An 18,486-nucleotide genomic window follows, 5' to 3' on the forward strand; every position below is an offset into this window, starting at 1 on the left:
TTTAAATTGTTATCGAGGTGTAGACCTAGAAATTTGGCAGAATGCACTTCTGTTAATTCTTCACTTTTATGATTTATACTAATTTCCTGGTCTCTTGACTGTTTGGTTCTGTATTCCATCAAGTTTGTTTTTGATATGTTAAGCTTCAGACCATGGGACCATGACTCTAGCCTGTCTAATGTACCAATGACTCTTTGAGGAATTGTTTCTGTTTCTTTGCTTTCTATCAAGACAGACATGTCATCAGCAAACAGAATGGATGGTGAATTTATGTTTAATGGTAAGTCGTTGACACATAATAGAAAGAGAATTGGACTGAGGATCGAACCTTGCGGGACACCCTGTGTTATTGTTTTCCAGTCTGAATGGTAGTTTACACTATTTGAAGAGATGATTGCAGTGGCCTGTCGTTTTTTTCTTCCAGATATTCCTTGTATAGCTAACTGAGCAAAGTGGCTTAACAGCTAAGTCACCGTGTGCACATACAGGCAGAATGAGGTTTGAGTCCGTGTATGGGCATCCCAAATAGAGTTTTCTGGAATCTCCGTAATGGGGGACATTCATGAAAAACACACTATTTAAAAGATGCGCCAAATCACAATTTCGAAGATACAGCAATGAAATTTTGTTCCATATTTTACATGAAATTAATACATTTACTGTTAAGTTTCTTGAATTACGTGTATTTAACCTTTTTTATGTGATCTAAAAATTTTATTTTCAAAAAAATAATGTATGTATTACTACAAAATTTTCTCTTTAACTTCTCTCATGAGGTTTTTCTGAATGTATCAAATGAGAGAACTGCAAAATGGCTAAGCAGGCATGGCTAGAGGACAAATGTAAGGATGTAGAGGCTTATATCACTAGGGGTAAGATAGATACTGCCTACAGGAAAATTAAAGAGACCTTTGGAGAAAAGAGAACCACTTGTATGAATATCAAGAGCTCAGATGGAAAACCAGTTCTAAGCAAAGAAGGGAAAGCAGAAAGGTGGAAGGAGTATGTAGAGGGCCTATACTATACAAGGGTGATGTACTTGAGGACAGTGTTATAGAAACGGCGGAGGATGTAGATGATGATGAAATGGGAGATATGACACTGCGTGAAGAGTTTGATAGAGCTCTGAAAGACCTAAGTTGAAACAAGATCCCAGGAGTAGACAACATTCCATTAGAACTACTGACAGACTTGGGAGAGCCAGTCCTGACAAAACTCTATCATCTGCTGAGCAAATGTATGACACAGGCAAAACACCCTCAGACTTCAAGAAGAATATAATCATTCCAATCCTGAAGAAAGCAGGTGTTGACAGATGTGAAAATTACCTAACTATCAGTTTAATAAGTCACAGCTGCAAAATACTAACACGAATTCTTTACAGATGAATGGAAAAACTGGTAGAAGCCGACCTCGGGGAAGATCAGTTTGGATTCGGTAGAAATGTTGGAACACATGGGGCAATACTGACCCTACGACTTATCTTAGAAAATAGATTAGGAAAAGGCAAACCTACGTTTCTAGCATTTGTAGGCTTGGAGAACGCTTTTGACAATGTTGACTGGAATACTCTCTTTCAAATTCTGAAGGAGGCAGGGGTAAAATAAAGGGAGTGAAAGGCTATGTACAATTTCTACAGAAACCAGATGGCAGTTATAAGAGTCGAGGGGCATGAAAGGGAAGCAGTGGTTGGGAAGGGAGTGAGACAGGGTTGTAGCCTCTCCCTGATGTTATTCAATCTGTATTTTGAGCAAGCAGTGAAGGAAACGAAAGAAAAGTTCAGAGTAGGTATTAAAATCCATGGAGAAGAAATAAAAACTTTGAGGTTCGCCGATGACATTGTAATTCTGTCAGAGACAGCAAAGGACTTGGAAGAGCAGTTGAACGGAATGGACAGCGTCTTGAAAGGAGGATATAAGATGAACATCAATAAAAGTAAAACGAGGATAATGGAATGTAGTTGATTTAAGTCGGGTGATGCTGAGGGAATTAGATTAGGAAATGAGACTCTTAAAGAAGTAAAGGAGTTTTGCTATTTGGGGAGCAAAATAACTGATGATGGTTGAAGTAGGGAGGATATGAAATGTAGACTGGCAATGGCAAATAAAGCGTTTCTGAAGAAGAGAAATTTGTTAACATCGAGTATAGATTTAAGTATCAGGAAGTTATTTCTGAAGGTATTTGTATGGAGTGTAGCCATGTATGGAAGTGAAACATGGATGATAAATAGTTTGGACAAGGAGAGAATAGAAGCTTTCAAAATGTGGTGCTGCAGAAGAATGCTGAAGATTAGATGTGTAGATCACACAACTAATGAGGAGGTATTGAATAGAATTGGGGAGAAGAGGAATTTGTGGCACAACTTGACTAGAAGAAGGGACTGGTTGGTATTACATGTTCTGAGGCATCAAGGTATCACCAATTTAGTATTGGAGGGTAAAAATCGTAGAGGAAGACCAAGAGATGAATACAATAAGCAGATGCAGAAGGATGTAGGTTGCAGTAGGCACTAGGAGATGAAGCAGCTTGCACAGGATAGAGTAGCATGGAGAGCTGCATCAAACCAGTCTCAGGACTGAAGACAACAACAACAACAACAACAAATATGCGAAGCTTAATAATTCATCTAATTTCAATTCTGTAAGTATAATATAAAACTCGTTCAAAATTCCAAGTGCTTTGCACCACATCTCAGCTTACACTAGGGATTTCAACATTTGCTCTTGAGACAACATTTATTGGGTTTTTTAGAAATGAGTGTACAAAATTTCATTATTCTAGCCATCATAGATTCTGAGAAGAAAGTGCATTTAACTTAAAAAAAAACATAATTTTGAGGTAATGGAATTGAGGTTCAACTGAATGTTTTTTTATTTTTTATTTTTTATTGTCACCTCATCAGAAGGTCCCTGATTTGTACTCAGGGTTCAATTTCTCTTCAATGCTTCTATTCTGGTTTCTTGTTTTACTACCTTCTTTTCTTTACCACATCTTCAGCTGACTTTTCAGCTTTAGGGAGGTGCTGTAATTTATTTTTCTCGGTATGTCTCGAGTGAAGTTTCCTATATTAAAGCCTATTCTCTCTAATATGTACATCTTCCCTATGTTTCAATCATTAAATGCAAGAACTGCATCATAAGTTGCAATTCTGACAACTGTAGCAGATGAAAATGTGGTTTCACACGAGTGAATCTGGAGACTCATTTGGATTCTGGGTTTTGCCATTAACACACTTCTTTAGAAGTTCAGGATCAGTCAGAAACCTGTAAGTTGGCTTGACAACATCCAGGAAACAATTTGGAAGCCTTTCCTAGTGAATATCATCAACAGAGCTGTTGTTTATCAAGCTGGTATTGAAGTGTTTCTTCAAAAAGTGGGTGTGGCAGGTAGGTCATGTCACATATTTAATTATTTTTCAGGCACTTTGGATGTGATTTCATCATTGAAACTTTGGGAAGTCATTGTCGGTGTGTTCTTCTGATAAAATATTAAGTGAAAATTTACATTTTCTGTCAGTTTCATAAATATGTCTCTTAAAGCACCTTATGTGAATCTGGAATTGGGGCTGTGAAAAGACATAGGCTAATTTCCATCCTCATCATTGACCAATCTGACACGAATCTGTCCCACGAATGTTCGATGTGGCACATATCGAACAATGTTGGTGGCTGAATCATTCATTTGAGTTGTCCAGAATGTTCTTCAAACCAGTCGCGAACAACTGAGGCCCAGCGACCTGGCGCATTGTCATCCATAAAAATTCTATCATTGATTGGAAACGTAAATTCCACGAATGGCTGCAAATGGCCTCCAAGTAGTCGAAAGTAACAAATTTCCAGTCAGTGATTGGCTCAGTTGGACCAGAGGACCCAGTCCATTGCATGTTAACACCCACACCATTGAGGAGCCCTAACCAGTTTGCACAGTGCCCTGTTGACAACTTGGGTCCGTGGCTTCATGGAGTCTGCAAGCACAATTGAAATCGAGATTCGTCTGACCAGGCCAAGGTTTTCTGGTCATCTAGGGTCCATCCAATATAGTCAAGAGCCCAGGAGCGGTGCTGCAGGTGATGTGGTGCTGTTAGCAAAGGCACTATCATCAGTTATCTGCTGTCATAGCCCATTAATGCCAAATTTTACTGCATTGCCACAATGGATACATCCCACAGTAATTTCTGTTGTTATTTCACTCAGTGTTTCTTATATGTTAGGACTGACAAGTCTACACAAACGCTGCTGCTCTCAGTTGTTAAATGAAAGCCATCGGCCACTACTTTGTCCATAATGAGAGGTAATGCCTGAAATATGGTAGATTCAGGATACTGAATTCTATAACGATTTATGAAATGGAACATCCCATCTGTCTAACTTCCACTACCATTCTACATTCAAAGTCTGTTAATTCCCAATGTGCAGCCATAATCACATTGGAAACCTTTTCATGTGAATCACTTAAGTATAAATGACAGTTTTGCCAATGCACTGACCTTTTATACCCTGTGGACGTGATGCTACTGCTGCCTGTATATGTGCATACCACTATCACACATTTTTCACCTCAGTGTATAATCCCTTGAGCATAATTAATGGGAAGCTGTTTAAATGAGAAGATTAATAACACACAAGGGATGCAAATGGCATAATTTGAAACTCTTTAAATAAGAAGGCACCTCGTCGGATTTTTCTGAGATAACTGGTTTCACTCGTGATGCCAGAAGAGGAGATGCTTGAATAAAGAAGTAACAGCACCAGCAGGATTCGTCTACTGGCGATAATGGCTGGAGAGATTGGTGACATGCTGATCATGTGTCTCTTAATCAGTAGATCACTCACCATACTGCCTCGTAGGCCACAGTCGGCTAGTCGGAACAGGTTTAGGGCCTAGTCCATTGCTGGTGTTTGTTTTTAAATCAAAAGATTGGGCAGTTGAACAAATGGAAAACACAAGGTCTATCAAGTTGAATAATTGACACAGAGCAACAGAAGTAGCCTGTTTAATTTATCTTTTCCATGTCCTGTTTATTCTCCTATCTAAAGTTAGGACACTTAAAATGACACTTTATTAGATTATTTTTGTTGCCTCTATTACATATTGCCTGCAGTCAGTCGGTTATCTTTTTAATTGCGATGCAGCTGCTGCTTCTGCTCCTGCTAGTTCTACTAACACAATATGAAATTTTGTCCGAGCGGATTTAATGTCATACACTGCTTGGCAGTTGCTAAGGAACAGGGCCTTTGCTGAATAGGAATAATCTCAGGCATTTATGGATGACATGGAACATACGTAATAGAGATGGAGTGATATATTTATAAAGAAAAATAGTACAGATTTCACCCCATGGGAAGGCGGGATAACACACATAAACAACATTCATGTTTGACAAAGGTCACACTCTCAACATAAAGGTCAATCTCAGACTATCAGTAATGAATATGCTCTCCTGCGACACTAATCCACATTTTGCACCTGTTATTCATGCTGGTTACCAAACTGTTGAGGAGCCCTTGGGGGATATTTTGCCACTTCTCTCTCGAGGTGATTTTCAGTTCTTCCACGGTTCTCGTTGAGAAATTTGTCTGCTAAGAGCATCTGATACATGCTTTGTAGGGTTTAGGATTGGGGAGTATGCAGGCCATCCCATATCTTCACTATCCACTGCATCCGAGACCTCAGCAGTCCCGTGTGGATGGGAATTCTCATCCATAAACAGAAAGTTACGACCTACTATACTGCTAAACAAATGAGCATGATACATAATTATCTCCCTACAGTACTCCTATGCTGTAATGGTATCTCACGCAAAGATATGCAGCTGTATTCAACCATTGCACATAATGCCTACCCGCACCATAATGCTTAGGCCATACCAGTGACATTCATCCACAGTCTGTAGTGTGTAATGCATTCTCTCTCTCTCTCTCTCTCTCTCTCTCTCTACATTAACTGGTGGTGAGAATCACATGCCACAGTAAGCAGGAATCATAAGAGGACATCACTCTGGACCACTGTTGCTAACCCCAACCAACATGCTCTAGATGCCAATAAGCTCTTTCTCGATGGTGTTGTGGTTGAAGCGGGATGCATTTAACAGAGCTTCCGAGTGTACAAACCAGCCTGATGTAATCGCCGTGAAGTACCGGTTGGCAGGTCTGCAGCAATCTGCCCAGGAATGAGATGTGTGATCCTTTTCGCCAATAGGGCTATGTATCGATCCTCGTGCACTAAGTTGATCCATCTACGATCACCAGCATGCATCCTCATAGCATTTTCACGTTCAATGGCCTTTGTTAATTGGAGATAATGCTTCTTGAACCACCCATTACTGCAGCCAGACTAACGACATTTTTATCGGCTTCAAGCCATCCGGCTGCTCACCCACAATCTTAAGTGCTTAACTAATGTCTTGCAGAATGTTACCTTACAACGGGAAATGTTGCACTAATTGGTTCCACAACAGCCTTCGTCAAACACCATACTTGAACTGTAGAATGCGTATAAAGCATTCATGCACAGCCTTTGCTGCAATTTATTCATTCGCCCTCAGCCTTTCCTTTTACTATTATTGGTGAGGTTTTCTGAGCATTTGTCACTTGTTCTTAGCAAGTGTCTGTTGTTCCTCAGCAACTATCAAGCAGTGCAGTATTGATTAAATGTTTTACTGTGCCAGTCTGAGTCTGTTTCATTCACCCTTGGTGATGTTAGGATTCTCAGGAATGAACTGTGGTCTAAGGCATATTGTTTTGCTTGCGATTTCATCTCCTTCTGTGATTTTGGAAATGAGGTTGTTGTTCAATGTAAACTTACTCACCTCTCTGAATTTGTCAAACTGTCTACTTTTAACCTCACAGATGTTGAGATGTGATGTTATAGTGTTAGTATAGCCAGCAGTGGAGGTGGCGGAAGAAAAGAGCCCAGCAGGTGCTGTTGCTTTGTTTAGCTTTTAGGTACACTACTTTCCTAATTACATTTCTTCTTTTCTGTTAAGGTTCTTTTATGTTTAAGAATGTCTGTGACCCCTGTATGCATCCTAATACGATAATGATTGAAGAGTCCCTGTGCCTTAGACCACAGACTAATCCCTCAAAAAACCAGTATTGATGAGGATGTAAACACCAACTGTGAAGTCTTAATTGTGTGGTCAGTGTTTTATTTGTTACTTTTATTTGCAGTGCACTGATAAAAGAGTGTCCCGAACACATGCCCAGATTAAAGTTACAGAGGATGGAAAAATCGAACTTACTTCTGTGAGTAAAGCACTGCATAATCCAGTTTGTCTTATTTAAACACTATGTTAATGTCTTTATTATTTGGCAAATATGATAACTTGTGATGTTGCAATTTTTCATGATTTTTATTTTTCAGACAAGCCTCAATCCATGTTATTACAACGATGAGAAAGTGATAACGAAATCTTCATCTGTGGAGCTGAAGATAGGCGACAGATTTTCCTTTCTACCAGACAGCTACTGCTACTGTGTAAAAGTTAGTTCACCTAATGGTTCCCCATCTGAAGAAGGCACTTCTAGTAGTGACAATAAAAATAATGGTGCCAACACTGAGGAGAAGCCATTTAATGTAGAAGAAACAGGTGTGTCATCTATAAATGAAGAATCGTTGTGTACCATTAGAGTTACACCTGCAGCTGACGATCCCGGTGGAGAAATGTCTGTGGTGCCTGCCGGTGTTAGTAGTACTGCGGACCTGAGTGGTGAATTGACAGATCTGGATGTACTGAGTGACAACACGAAGAATGGCCCCACAGACGCATCTCCCATGTCTGCTAGCAAGTATGTGCCAAAGTGGTTGTTAGCGGCAACCGAGCGGGCCAAGCGGAGGATAGGAGAGATCTCCGGTGAAGAATCGGGGACCGAGAAGATGTGTGGAGTGGAGGTGGCAGAAGAAAAGAGCCCGGCACAGAACACCGATGCCAGTGTCGATAGGGACAGCGGGGTGGCGGACACAGGGGCTCATGAGGATGTGGCACCCACCTCGTCCATCCACGAGATGAGCGACGATGGCGATTCCGAAGGGCCTGCCACAGAGATGCCGTCGGAAGAGGAACCTATACAGAGGCAGCCATCACCGAGGCCAGTGAAGGATTTGGAACGAGTGAGTGGAGGCGCAGAAGAGAAGCAGCAAAGTGGAGATGGGCAGGGTGCCACTGCCAACTACACTCGTGAACCTTCACCTGTCCGAACCTCAGTTCGAGTCCCCTGCAAATACGGGAGTGCTTGTTACAGGTTTGCATTGAATAACAAATCACACTTTTGGCTTAAGTCAGCCGATCACCCAGAACAAGCAAATACCTTGTTTATCCCAACCTGTATGTTCTCTCCCTCCCACTGAGAGGCCTGCTGACAGTGATAGATATCGTATTTACACCCACAATATTTTTTCCTAGATGGTAAGTGATATGTGTGCCACATTTGGTTGAAGTATATCCAGGCGTTGGCAGTGTTGCGTGCGTGTCATTAAATTCTCTCACCTACCCTTACCATAATCCCTATTCTCGAGAGTGCCAGAGATATCCTAATTTCACAATATTTTTATTTTTCAGTTGCTATTGTTGTTTTTTGATTGTGTGCCCAAAGACTGGATTGATGCAACTCTCCACTCATTCTATCCTGTGCTAAGCCTCTACATCAAGAAATAGTTACTGTAACCTATAAACTTTTGAAACTGCTTATTGTATTCAAGCCTTGGTCTTCCTCCTCAATATTTACCTCCCCCCACCACACACACACACACTCACTCTCTCTCTCTCTCTCTCTCTCTCTCTCTCTCTCTCTCTCTCTCTCTCTCTCTAGTTGCCAAACTGATGATTCCTTGAGGACTCAGGATGTGTCCAATCAATTACCCCCTTCATTTAGTCAAGTTGTGCCTCAAATTTCTTCGTCCTTGCTTGTTATATCCGAAGTGTTTATCTACATCTACGTCTGCACCTACATCTATAGTCTGCAAATCACTGTGAGATGCGTGGCAGAGGGTATGTCCCATTGTACCAGTTATTATGGTTCCTTCCTGTTTCTTTCAGGCATGGAGCATGGGAAGAATGATTGTCTGAATGCCTCTGTGCATGCACTAATTATTCTAATCTTATCCTCACGATCCCAGAGTGAGCAATACATAGGGAGTTGTAGTATATCTCTAGCGTAATCGTTTAAAGCTGGTTCTTGAAACTGTTAATAGCTTAGTTTACACCTGTTTTCAAGAATCTGCCATTTCTGTTCCTTCAGTATCTGTCACACTCTCCAATGGATTAAACAAAACTGTGACCATTCGCCTTTTCTGTATACGTTCTGTATTCCCTGTTAGTCCCATCTGGTATGGGTTCCACACAATTGAGCAATACTCTAGAACTGGTCCCACAAGTGAATTGTAAGCAATCTCCTATGTAGATTGACTGCACTTTACCTAGTAATCTACCAATAAACCTAAGTCTACCACCTGCTTTACCCGTAACTGAACCTGTGTGATCATTCTATTTCATATCCCTACAGAGCGTTACATCCAGATATTTGTTTTGCTGATTCCAACAGTTACTCATTGATATTACAGTCATAGGATACTACATTTTTTTCGTTTTGTGGAGTGCAAAATTTTACATTTCTGAACATTTAAAGCAAGTTGCCAATCTCTGTACCATGTTGAAATCGTATCAAGATCTGATTGAATATTTATGGATCTTCTTTCAAATTGTACTTCATTATAGATAACTGCATCATCTGCAAAAAAGCCTGATTTTGCTATTAATGTTGTCTGCTAGGTCATTAATGTACAAAATGAACAGAAAGAGATCCTCAATCCAGTCACAAATTTCAGTTGATACCCCATGTGATCATACTTTTGACAGTAAGTGTAAGTGTGATGCTGAGTCAAACATTTCAGAAATCAAGAAATGTAGCATGTGCCTGATTGCCTTGATCCAAAGCTTTCAGTATGCCATGTGAGAAAAGTGCAAGTTGGGTTTCACATGATCGATATTTTCGAAATCTGTGCTGGTTAGCATTGAGGAAGCCATTCGGTTCAAGATACCTCGTTTTGTTTGAGCTTAGAATATGTTCTAACATTCTACAACAAATCAATGTCAAGGATATTGAATGGTAGTTTTGTGGATCACTTCAACTACCCATCTTGTAGATAGGTGTGACCTGTGCCTTTTTCCAGGAACTGGCCACATTTTTTGTTCGAGGGATCTATGATGAACTATAGTTAGAAGAGGGGCTAACACAGCTGCAAATTCGGTATGAAAGATGACACGGATTCCTTCGGGCCCTGGAGCTTTGTCCAGTTTTAATTATTTCAGCTGTTTCTGAACACCACTGACACTAAAACTCATTTCATTGATCTTTTTAGTGGAATGAGGAATAGACTGAGGCAATTGTCCTGAGTTTTTCTTTGTAAAGAAACATTTGAAAATGTAGTTAAGCATTTCATCTTTTGCTGCGCTACCCTCAGTTTCAGTTCCTGTCTCATTCACTATGGACTGGACCCTAATTTTAGTACCACGAACAGCCTCAACATATGACCAGAATTTCATTGGGTACTGTGAAAGATCCCTTGACAGTATTCTGCTATGGAAGTCATTGAAGGCATCACACATTGCTCTTTGACAGCCAAATGCGTTTCATTCGCCTTCTCTCTATCTACAGCCCCACACTTTGTATTACACGTATTATGCGGTGATCTCTGTTTCTTTAGAAGTTCTTTACAGTTACTGTAAACTATGGAGGTTCCCACTCATTATGAACTGCTCTGCTGGGTATATTTCTATCCAGTGCATGGTCAACTATTCTTTTAAATTTCAGCCAGAGTTCCTCTACATGCTCCTGCCATGTGCTGAAAGTTTCAAGTTACTCATTGAGATACAACACTAATAAGTTTTTATCTAGTTTACTGAACATATATGTCTTTCTGCTTGTTATAGTTGTCCTTTGTATTTTGGCATTCATTGTTGCCACAATCGAGTGATGGTCACTGATACCAGTTTCACTGTGGACATCTTCAAAGAGATCAGGTCTATTTGTAGCCATTAGATCCAATATATTTCCATCATGAGTGAGGTTCGTAACTATCTGCTCTAGGTAGTTTTCAGAGAATGCAGTTAGTAAAGTTTCACAGTATATCCTATCACACCCACCACCAACAAAACTGCAATTTTCCCAAGTAATTGTCAGATAATTAACATCTCCACCAATGATCACAATATGATTTGGGAACTTACATGCATGAGAACTGAGGTTTCTTCTAAAGTTTTCGGCTATGTCAAGAGATGAGTCTGGTGAGTGATAAAAGGATCCAATATAATTTTATGCCCACCTCTGGTACTAAGTCATAGCCAAACAATCTCACATGCAGCTTCAATTTCTACCTCCGTGCATTTGAGTTTCTTGTCTACTGCAACAAATACATTTCACATTTGCCTATCCTTTCGATGTACACTTAAATTTTCCCCAAAAATCGAATTGCTATAAATGTACCATCTGCCTTTCATTTCCATACAGGACTGCACTTCTGACAGATACCTACAGAATTGAATTTCCAATACTTAATTTTACATTTGACAACAGTAAATTTGTCTTTTGCGAAATTTGGTTCTCGCTATTGCCAGTCTGCATTTTATATCTCCTCTTCCACTGCTATCATGACTTGTAAGGGGCAGCCATATGAAAATGAGACAGATGGGGAAAAAAGTAAGTAAACTGTTTATTATTTCAAGAATAAATGTTAATTTATTTATCCTGCTGTGAGACAAGATGATCAGTGCCATCATGGGAAAATGCTTGTGGTTGTCCATGGAACCACAATTGTACGTAGGCATGCACTGTTTGTCTGAAGCAAACTGGCAACAACAAATGTCTTTCTTCATGGCTCCAAAATGTGGAAATCAAATGGGGAGATATTGGGACTGTATGATGTGTAAGTGCTTCCCACCTGGTAGGCCCACGTGTTGCCGAGGTCATTTAGACTACGCTTCAGGAGTTGTGCTGGGAAGCTCTTGCACAGCCTCCTTACAGTCTCAACCTTTTCCCAAGAAATTTCCTCATTTTTGGAGTCCTGAAGAACAACATTTGTGGTTGTCAATTTGCTTTGGACAAAGAGATGCACACCTAAGGACAATCGTGACGTACTCAACAGCTAACATTTTTCCATGAAGGCATTGATTATCTTGTGTCACAGTGGGATAAATCTATTAACAGTTATGGCAATTACTTTTGAAATATTAACAGTTTACATTCTTTTTAGGGTTCAATACATTAATCAGTAAAAACTTATTGGGTCACTTTGTTGTCTGTCTGTCTGTCTGTCTGTCTGTCTGTTTGTCTGTTAAAAACTTATTTCCTTAGGAACAGGTAGCCGAATCAAGTTAAAATTTGTGTCACATACTAAAGTCTATAGTCTCTTGGTGGTCTAAATGATTTGAGCCTCTAAGTCAATGCAATCAAAAGATATGGCCATTTCTGCCATATATTTTGATACTCCCAGTCTCACTCATTAAAACCTGTAGGATACTCCCTTTGATCTAGAATCATAAAATTTGGGAGAACAAAAGTTTCACTATACAATTAAAGGAAAAAATCTGAATGTTGTCAATTTGTAATTACATCACATGAAAAAATTTGTTTTTTGTCATTTGTTATCCAACTTCAAACTTCAAACATTCTCAAAAGTCTTGTAATTCCTGGGACTGATATCTTTTCAGTATCAGATAACAGATTCTAAATTCCCAGAATGGGTGGGGTGTCTATATATGTAACTAAGTGTCTACAGAACCTTCAGAGTGCAAGTCCTACTTGCACCTGGCCAACTTTTTTCCTCTGTCTCATTTTCCTTCGACTGTCCCTTACATTTTGCTACCCAGATAGCAAAACTCATCTACTACCTTTAATATCTCATTACCTGATTTAATCTGACTACATTCCATTACTCTTGTTTACTTTTGTTGATATCCATCTTATAATCTTTTCATGTGCTGAAGTTTCTCCATTAGGCCTGACTTTAGTACTTGGACCATTAGCAAAGAGAACTATTTCGGCTTCTAGGATATACTGTTTGCTATCTGGAGAAACCCTAAGATTAAAACATGGCTAGCATCACTAGGCTTTGAGTTGGGAAGGCAGAGATAGGTATACTTTGGGAAGATTTTGTTTCTTTTCTATTTGATGTGAAATTTTTCCAGGTGATCGGCAAGTATTTCCCTATAGTAAGTGTGTATACCAGAAATAAACAATAACTGTTTGCAACATGCCACAGTGGTGTCTGTGAAGTTGAGATGAACAAATTGATGTAGGAGTATTGAGCCGAGAAAAAGCTTCAGATGGGTTTACAAAAACTGATGAAGCTAGAGCGCACATGTGCTGCATGAAATTGTTTGCTAATTTTTTGAATATTAAATATCCTCTTGTTCATGCACTTGTGTTTGTTGTGGTCTTCAGTCCTGAGACTGGTTTGATGCAGCTCTCCATGCTACTCTATCCTGTGCAAGCCTCTTCATCTCCCAGTACCCACTGCAACCTACATCCTTATGAATCTGCGTAGTGTAGTCATCTCTTGGTCTCCCTCTATGATTTTTACCCTCCACACTGCCCTCCAATACTAAATTGGTGATCCCTTGATACCTCAGAACATGTCCTACCAACCGATCCCTTCTTCTCGTCAAATTGTGTCACAAACTTCTCTTCTCCCCAATCCTATTCAATACTGCCTCATTAGTTATGTGATCCACCCATCTAATCTTCAGCATTCTTCTGTAGCACCACATTTCGAAAGCTTCTATTCTCTTCTTGTCCAAACCATTTATCGTCCATGTTTCACTTCCATACATGGCTACACTCCATACAAATACCTTCAGAAATGACTTCCTGACACTTAAATCTATACTCGATGTTAACAAATTTCTCTTCTTCAGAAAGGCTTTCCTTGCCATTGCCAGTCTACATTTCATATCCTCCCTACTTCAACCATCATCAGTTATTTTGCTCCCCAAATAGCAAAACTCCTTTACTTCTTTAAGAGTCTCATTTCCTAATCTAATTCCCTCAACATCACCCGACTTAATTTGACTACATTCCATTATCCTCATTTTGCTTTTGTTGATGTTCATCTTATATCCCCCTTTCAAGACACTATCCATTCCGTTCAACTGCTCTTCCAAGTCCTTTGCTGTCTCTGACAGAATTACAATGTCATCGGCGAACCTCAAAGTTTTTATTTCTTCTCCATGGATTTTAATACCTACTCCGAACTTTTCTTTCGTTTCCATCACTGCTTGCTCAAAATACAGATTGAATAACATCAGGGAGAGGCTACAACCCCGTCTCACTCCCTTCCCAACCACTGCTTCCCTTTCATGTCCCTCGACTCTTATAACTGCCATCTAGTTTCTGTACAAGTTGTAAATAGCCTTTCACTCCCTGTATTTTACCCCTGCCTCCTTCAGAATTTGAAAGAGAGTATTCCAGTCAACATTGTCAAAAGCTTTCTCTAAGTCTACAAATGCTAGAAACGTAGGTTTGCTCTTCCTTAATCTAGCTTCTAAGAGAAGTCGTAGGGTCAGTATTGCCTCACGTGTTCCAACATTTCTACGGAATCCAAACTGATCTTCCCCGAGGTCGGATTCTACTAGTTTTTCCATTCGTCTGTAAAGAATTCACGTTAGTATTTTGCAGCTGTGACTTACTAAACTGATAGTTCGGTTATTTCAACATCTGTCAACACCTGCTTTCTTCGGGATTGGAATTATTATATTCTTCTTGAAGTCTGAGGGTCTTTCACCTGTCTCATACATCTTGCTCACCAGATGGTAGAGTTTTGTCAGGACTGACTCTCCCAAGGCCATCAGTAGTTCCAATGGAATGTTGTCTACTCCGGGGGCCTTGTTTCGACTCAGGTCTTTCAGTGCTCTGTCAAACTCTTCACGCAGTATCGTATCTCCCATTTCATTTTCATCTACATCCTCTTCCATTTCCATAATATTGTCCTCAAGTACATCGCCCTTCTATAGACCCTCTATATACTCCTTCCACCTTTCTGCTTTCCCTTCTTTGCTTAGAACTGGGTTTCCATCTGAGCTCTTGATGTTCATACAAGTGGTTCTCTTATCTCCAAAGGTCTCTTTAATTTTCCTGTTGGCAGTATCTATCTGACTCCTAGTGAGATAAGCCTCTACATCCTTACACTTGTCCTCTAGCCATCCCTGCTTAGCCATTTTGCACTTCCTGTCGATCTAATTTTTGAGACGTCTGTATTCCTTTTTGACTGCTTCATTTACTGCATTTTTATATTTTCTCCTTTCTCAATTAAATTCAATATTTCTTCTGTTACCCAAGGATTTCTACTAGCCCTCATCTTTTTACCTACTTGTTCCTCTGCTGCCTTCACTACTTCATCCCTCAAAGCTACCCATTCTTCTTCTACTGTATTTCTTTCCCCCATTCCTGTCAATTGCTCCCTTATGCTCTCTCTGAAACTCTGTACAACCTCTGGTTCTTTCAGTTTATCCAGGTCCCATCTCCTTAAATTTCCACCTTTTTGCAGTTTCTTCAGTTTAAATCTACAGGTCATAACCAATAGATTGTGGTCAGAGTCCACATCTGCCCCTGGAAATGTCTTGCAATTTAAAACCTGGTTCCTAAATCTCTGTCTTACCATTATATAATCTATCTGAAACCTGTCAGTATCTCCAGTCTTCTTCCATGTATACAGCCTTCTTTTATGATTCTTGAACCAAGTGTTACGTATGATTAAGTTGCGCTCTGTGCAAAATTCTACCAGGCGGCTTCCTCTTTCATTTCTTTGCCCCAGTCCATATTCACCTACTATGTTTCCTTCTCTCCCTTTTCCTACTACCGAATTCCAGTCACCCATGACTATTAAATTTTCATCTCCCTTCACTATCTGAATAATTTCTTTGATTTGATCATACATTTCATCAATTTCTTCATCATCTGCAGAGCTAGTTGGCATATAAACTTGTACTACTGTAGTAGGTGTGGGCTTCGTATCTATCTTGGTCACAATAATGCGTTCACTGTGCTGTTTGTAGTAGCTTACCCGCATTCCTATTTTCCTATTCATTATTAAACCTACTCCTGCATTACACCTATTTGATTTTGTGTTTATAACCCTGTAGTCACCTGACCAGAAGTCTTGTTCCTCCTGCCACCAAACTTCACTAATTCCCACTATATCTAACTTTAACCTATCCATTTCCCTTTTTAAATTTTCTAATCTACCTGCCCGATTAAGGGATCTGACATTCCACGCTCTGATCCGTAGAATGCCAGTTTTCTTTCTCCTGATAACGATATCCTCTTGAGTAGTCCCCGCCCGGAGATCCAAACGGGGGACTATTTTACCTCCGGAATATTTTACCCAAGAGGACGCCATCATCATTTAATCATACAGTAAAGCTGCATGCCCTCGGGAAAAATTACGGCCGTAGTTTCCCCTTGCTTTCAGCCGTTCGCAGTACCAGCACAGCAAGTCCGTTTTGGTTATTGTTACAAGGCCAGATCAGTCAATCATCCAGACTGTTGCCCCTGCAACTACTGAAAAGGCTGCTGCCCCTCTTCAGGAACCACACATTTGTCTGGCCTCTCAACAGATACCCCTCCGTTGTGGTTGAACCTATGGTACGGCTATCTGTATCGCTGAGGCACGCAAGCCTCCCCACCAACGGCAAGGTCCATGGTTCATGGGGGGAGGGTTCATGCACTTACAGGGTTCATGCACTTACAAAATATGAAATTGGCATTTGTTCAAAATTTATCTCAAAACACTGTGAATTTTAACAGCATAGAATTAACAGTAAAATCAGTCTATTTGTCTGGCCTTCTTACTGTGAAAGTACTATGCCTGTAAGGGTTAAGATTAAACTAAGTAGTAAAAATAATTAGATTGTGCACATTTACAAAACCTTTTTTTTTCTTTCATTACCTTCACAAGAAAGTTTAAGTTAATAATGTTAATAAAATAGCTAACAAAGCTGATAGTGTGAGAGAGCAAGAGAATATTGAATATCTAGTACGGTGCCCATGTGCTATGTTGTTGTTTTTGTTGTTGTGGTGGTCTTCAGTCCTGAGACTGGTTTGATGCAGCTCTCCATGCTACTCTATCCCGTGCAAGCCTTTTCATCTCCCAGTACCTACTGCAGCCTACATTCTTCTGAATCTGCTTAGTGTATTCATCTCTTGGTCTCCCTCTATGATTTTTACCCCCCAGTACTAAATTGGTGATACCTTGATGCCTCAGAACATGTCCTACCAACCAATCCCTTCTTCTTGTCAAGTTGTGCCACAAACTCCTTTCTCCCCAATTCTATTCAATACCTCCTCATTAGTTATGTGATCTACACATCTAATCTTCAGCATTCTTTTGTAGCACCACATTTGGAAAGCTTCTATTCTCTTCTTGTCCAAGCTATTTATCATCCACGTTTCACTTCCATACATGGCTACGCTCCGTACAAATACTTTCAGAAACAACTTCCTGACACTTAAATCCGTACTCGATGTTAACAAATTTCTCTTCTTCAGAAACGCTTTCCTTGCCGTTGCCAGTCTACATTTTATATCCTCTCTACTTTGACCATCATCAGTTATTTTGCTCCCCAAACAGAAACTCCTTTACTTCGTTAAGTGTCTCATTTCCTAATCTAATTCCCGCAGCATCACCCGATTTAATTTGACTACATTCCATTATCCTCGTTTTGCTTTTGTTGATGTTCATCTTATACCCTCCTCTTAAGACACTGTCCATTCCGTTCAACTGCTCTTCCAAGTCCTTTGCTGTCTCTGACTGAATTACAATGTCATTGGCGAACCTCAAAGTTTTTATTTCTTTTCCATGGATTTTAATACCTACTCCGAATTTTTCATTTGTTTCCTTTACTACTTGCTCAATGTACAGATTGAATAGCATCGGGGATAGGCTACAATCCTGTCTCACTCCCTTTCATACCCCTCGACTCTTATAACTGCCATCTGGTTTCTGTACAAATTGTAAATAGCCTTTCGCTCCCTGTATTTTACCCCTGCCACCGTCAGAATTTGAAAGAGAGTATTCCAGTCAACATTGTCAAAAGCTTTCTCTAAGTCTACAAATGCTAGAAATGTAGGTTTGCCCTTCCTTAATCTAAATCTATGAAGTCGTAGGGTCAGTATTGCCTCACGTGTTCCAACATTTCTACGAAACCAAACTGATCTTCCCCGAGGTCGGCTTCTACCAGTTTTTCCATTCGTTTGTAAAGAATTTGCATTAGTATTTTGCAGCTGTGACTTATTAAACTGATAGTTCGGTAATTTTCACACCTGTCAACGCCCCCTTTTTTTGGGATTGGAATTATTATATTCTTCTTGAAGTCTGAGGGAATTTCGCCTGTCCCATGTGCTATAGCTTAGGCAAATTGTGTAGCCCATTTTGAGACTTATACAAATGAAATGACACAACTACAGAAAATTTACTGGTCTCATACGGATATGATTT

General features: G+C 39.9%; 1 protein-coding gene across 1 annotated transcript in view; it reads left to right on the forward strand.

Moving 5' to 3' along the window:
* LOC126293412 (aprataxin and PNK-like factor) overlaps positions 1 to 18,486 on the forward strand; it is an 83,353-nt gene that overhangs the window by 43,132 nt on the left and 21,735 nt on the right. Inside the window, exons 2-3 of the mRNA XM_049986635.1 lie at positions 7,170 to 7,244; positions 7,363 to 8,240. Of these exons, the coding sequence (XP_049842592.1) occupies positions 7,170 to 7,244; positions 7,363 to 8,240 (953 nt within the window). The remainder of the gene's footprint in view (positions 1 to 7,169; positions 7,245 to 7,362; positions 8,241 to 18,486) is intronic.

The sequence above is a fragment of the Schistocerca gregaria genome, chromosome 10 (assembly GCF_023897955.1).
Source record: "Schistocerca gregaria isolate iqSchGreg1 chromosome 10, iqSchGreg1.2, whole genome shotgun sequence".
Classification (NCBI taxonomy): domain Eukaryota; kingdom Metazoa; phylum Arthropoda; class Insecta; order Orthoptera; family Acrididae; genus Schistocerca; species Schistocerca gregaria.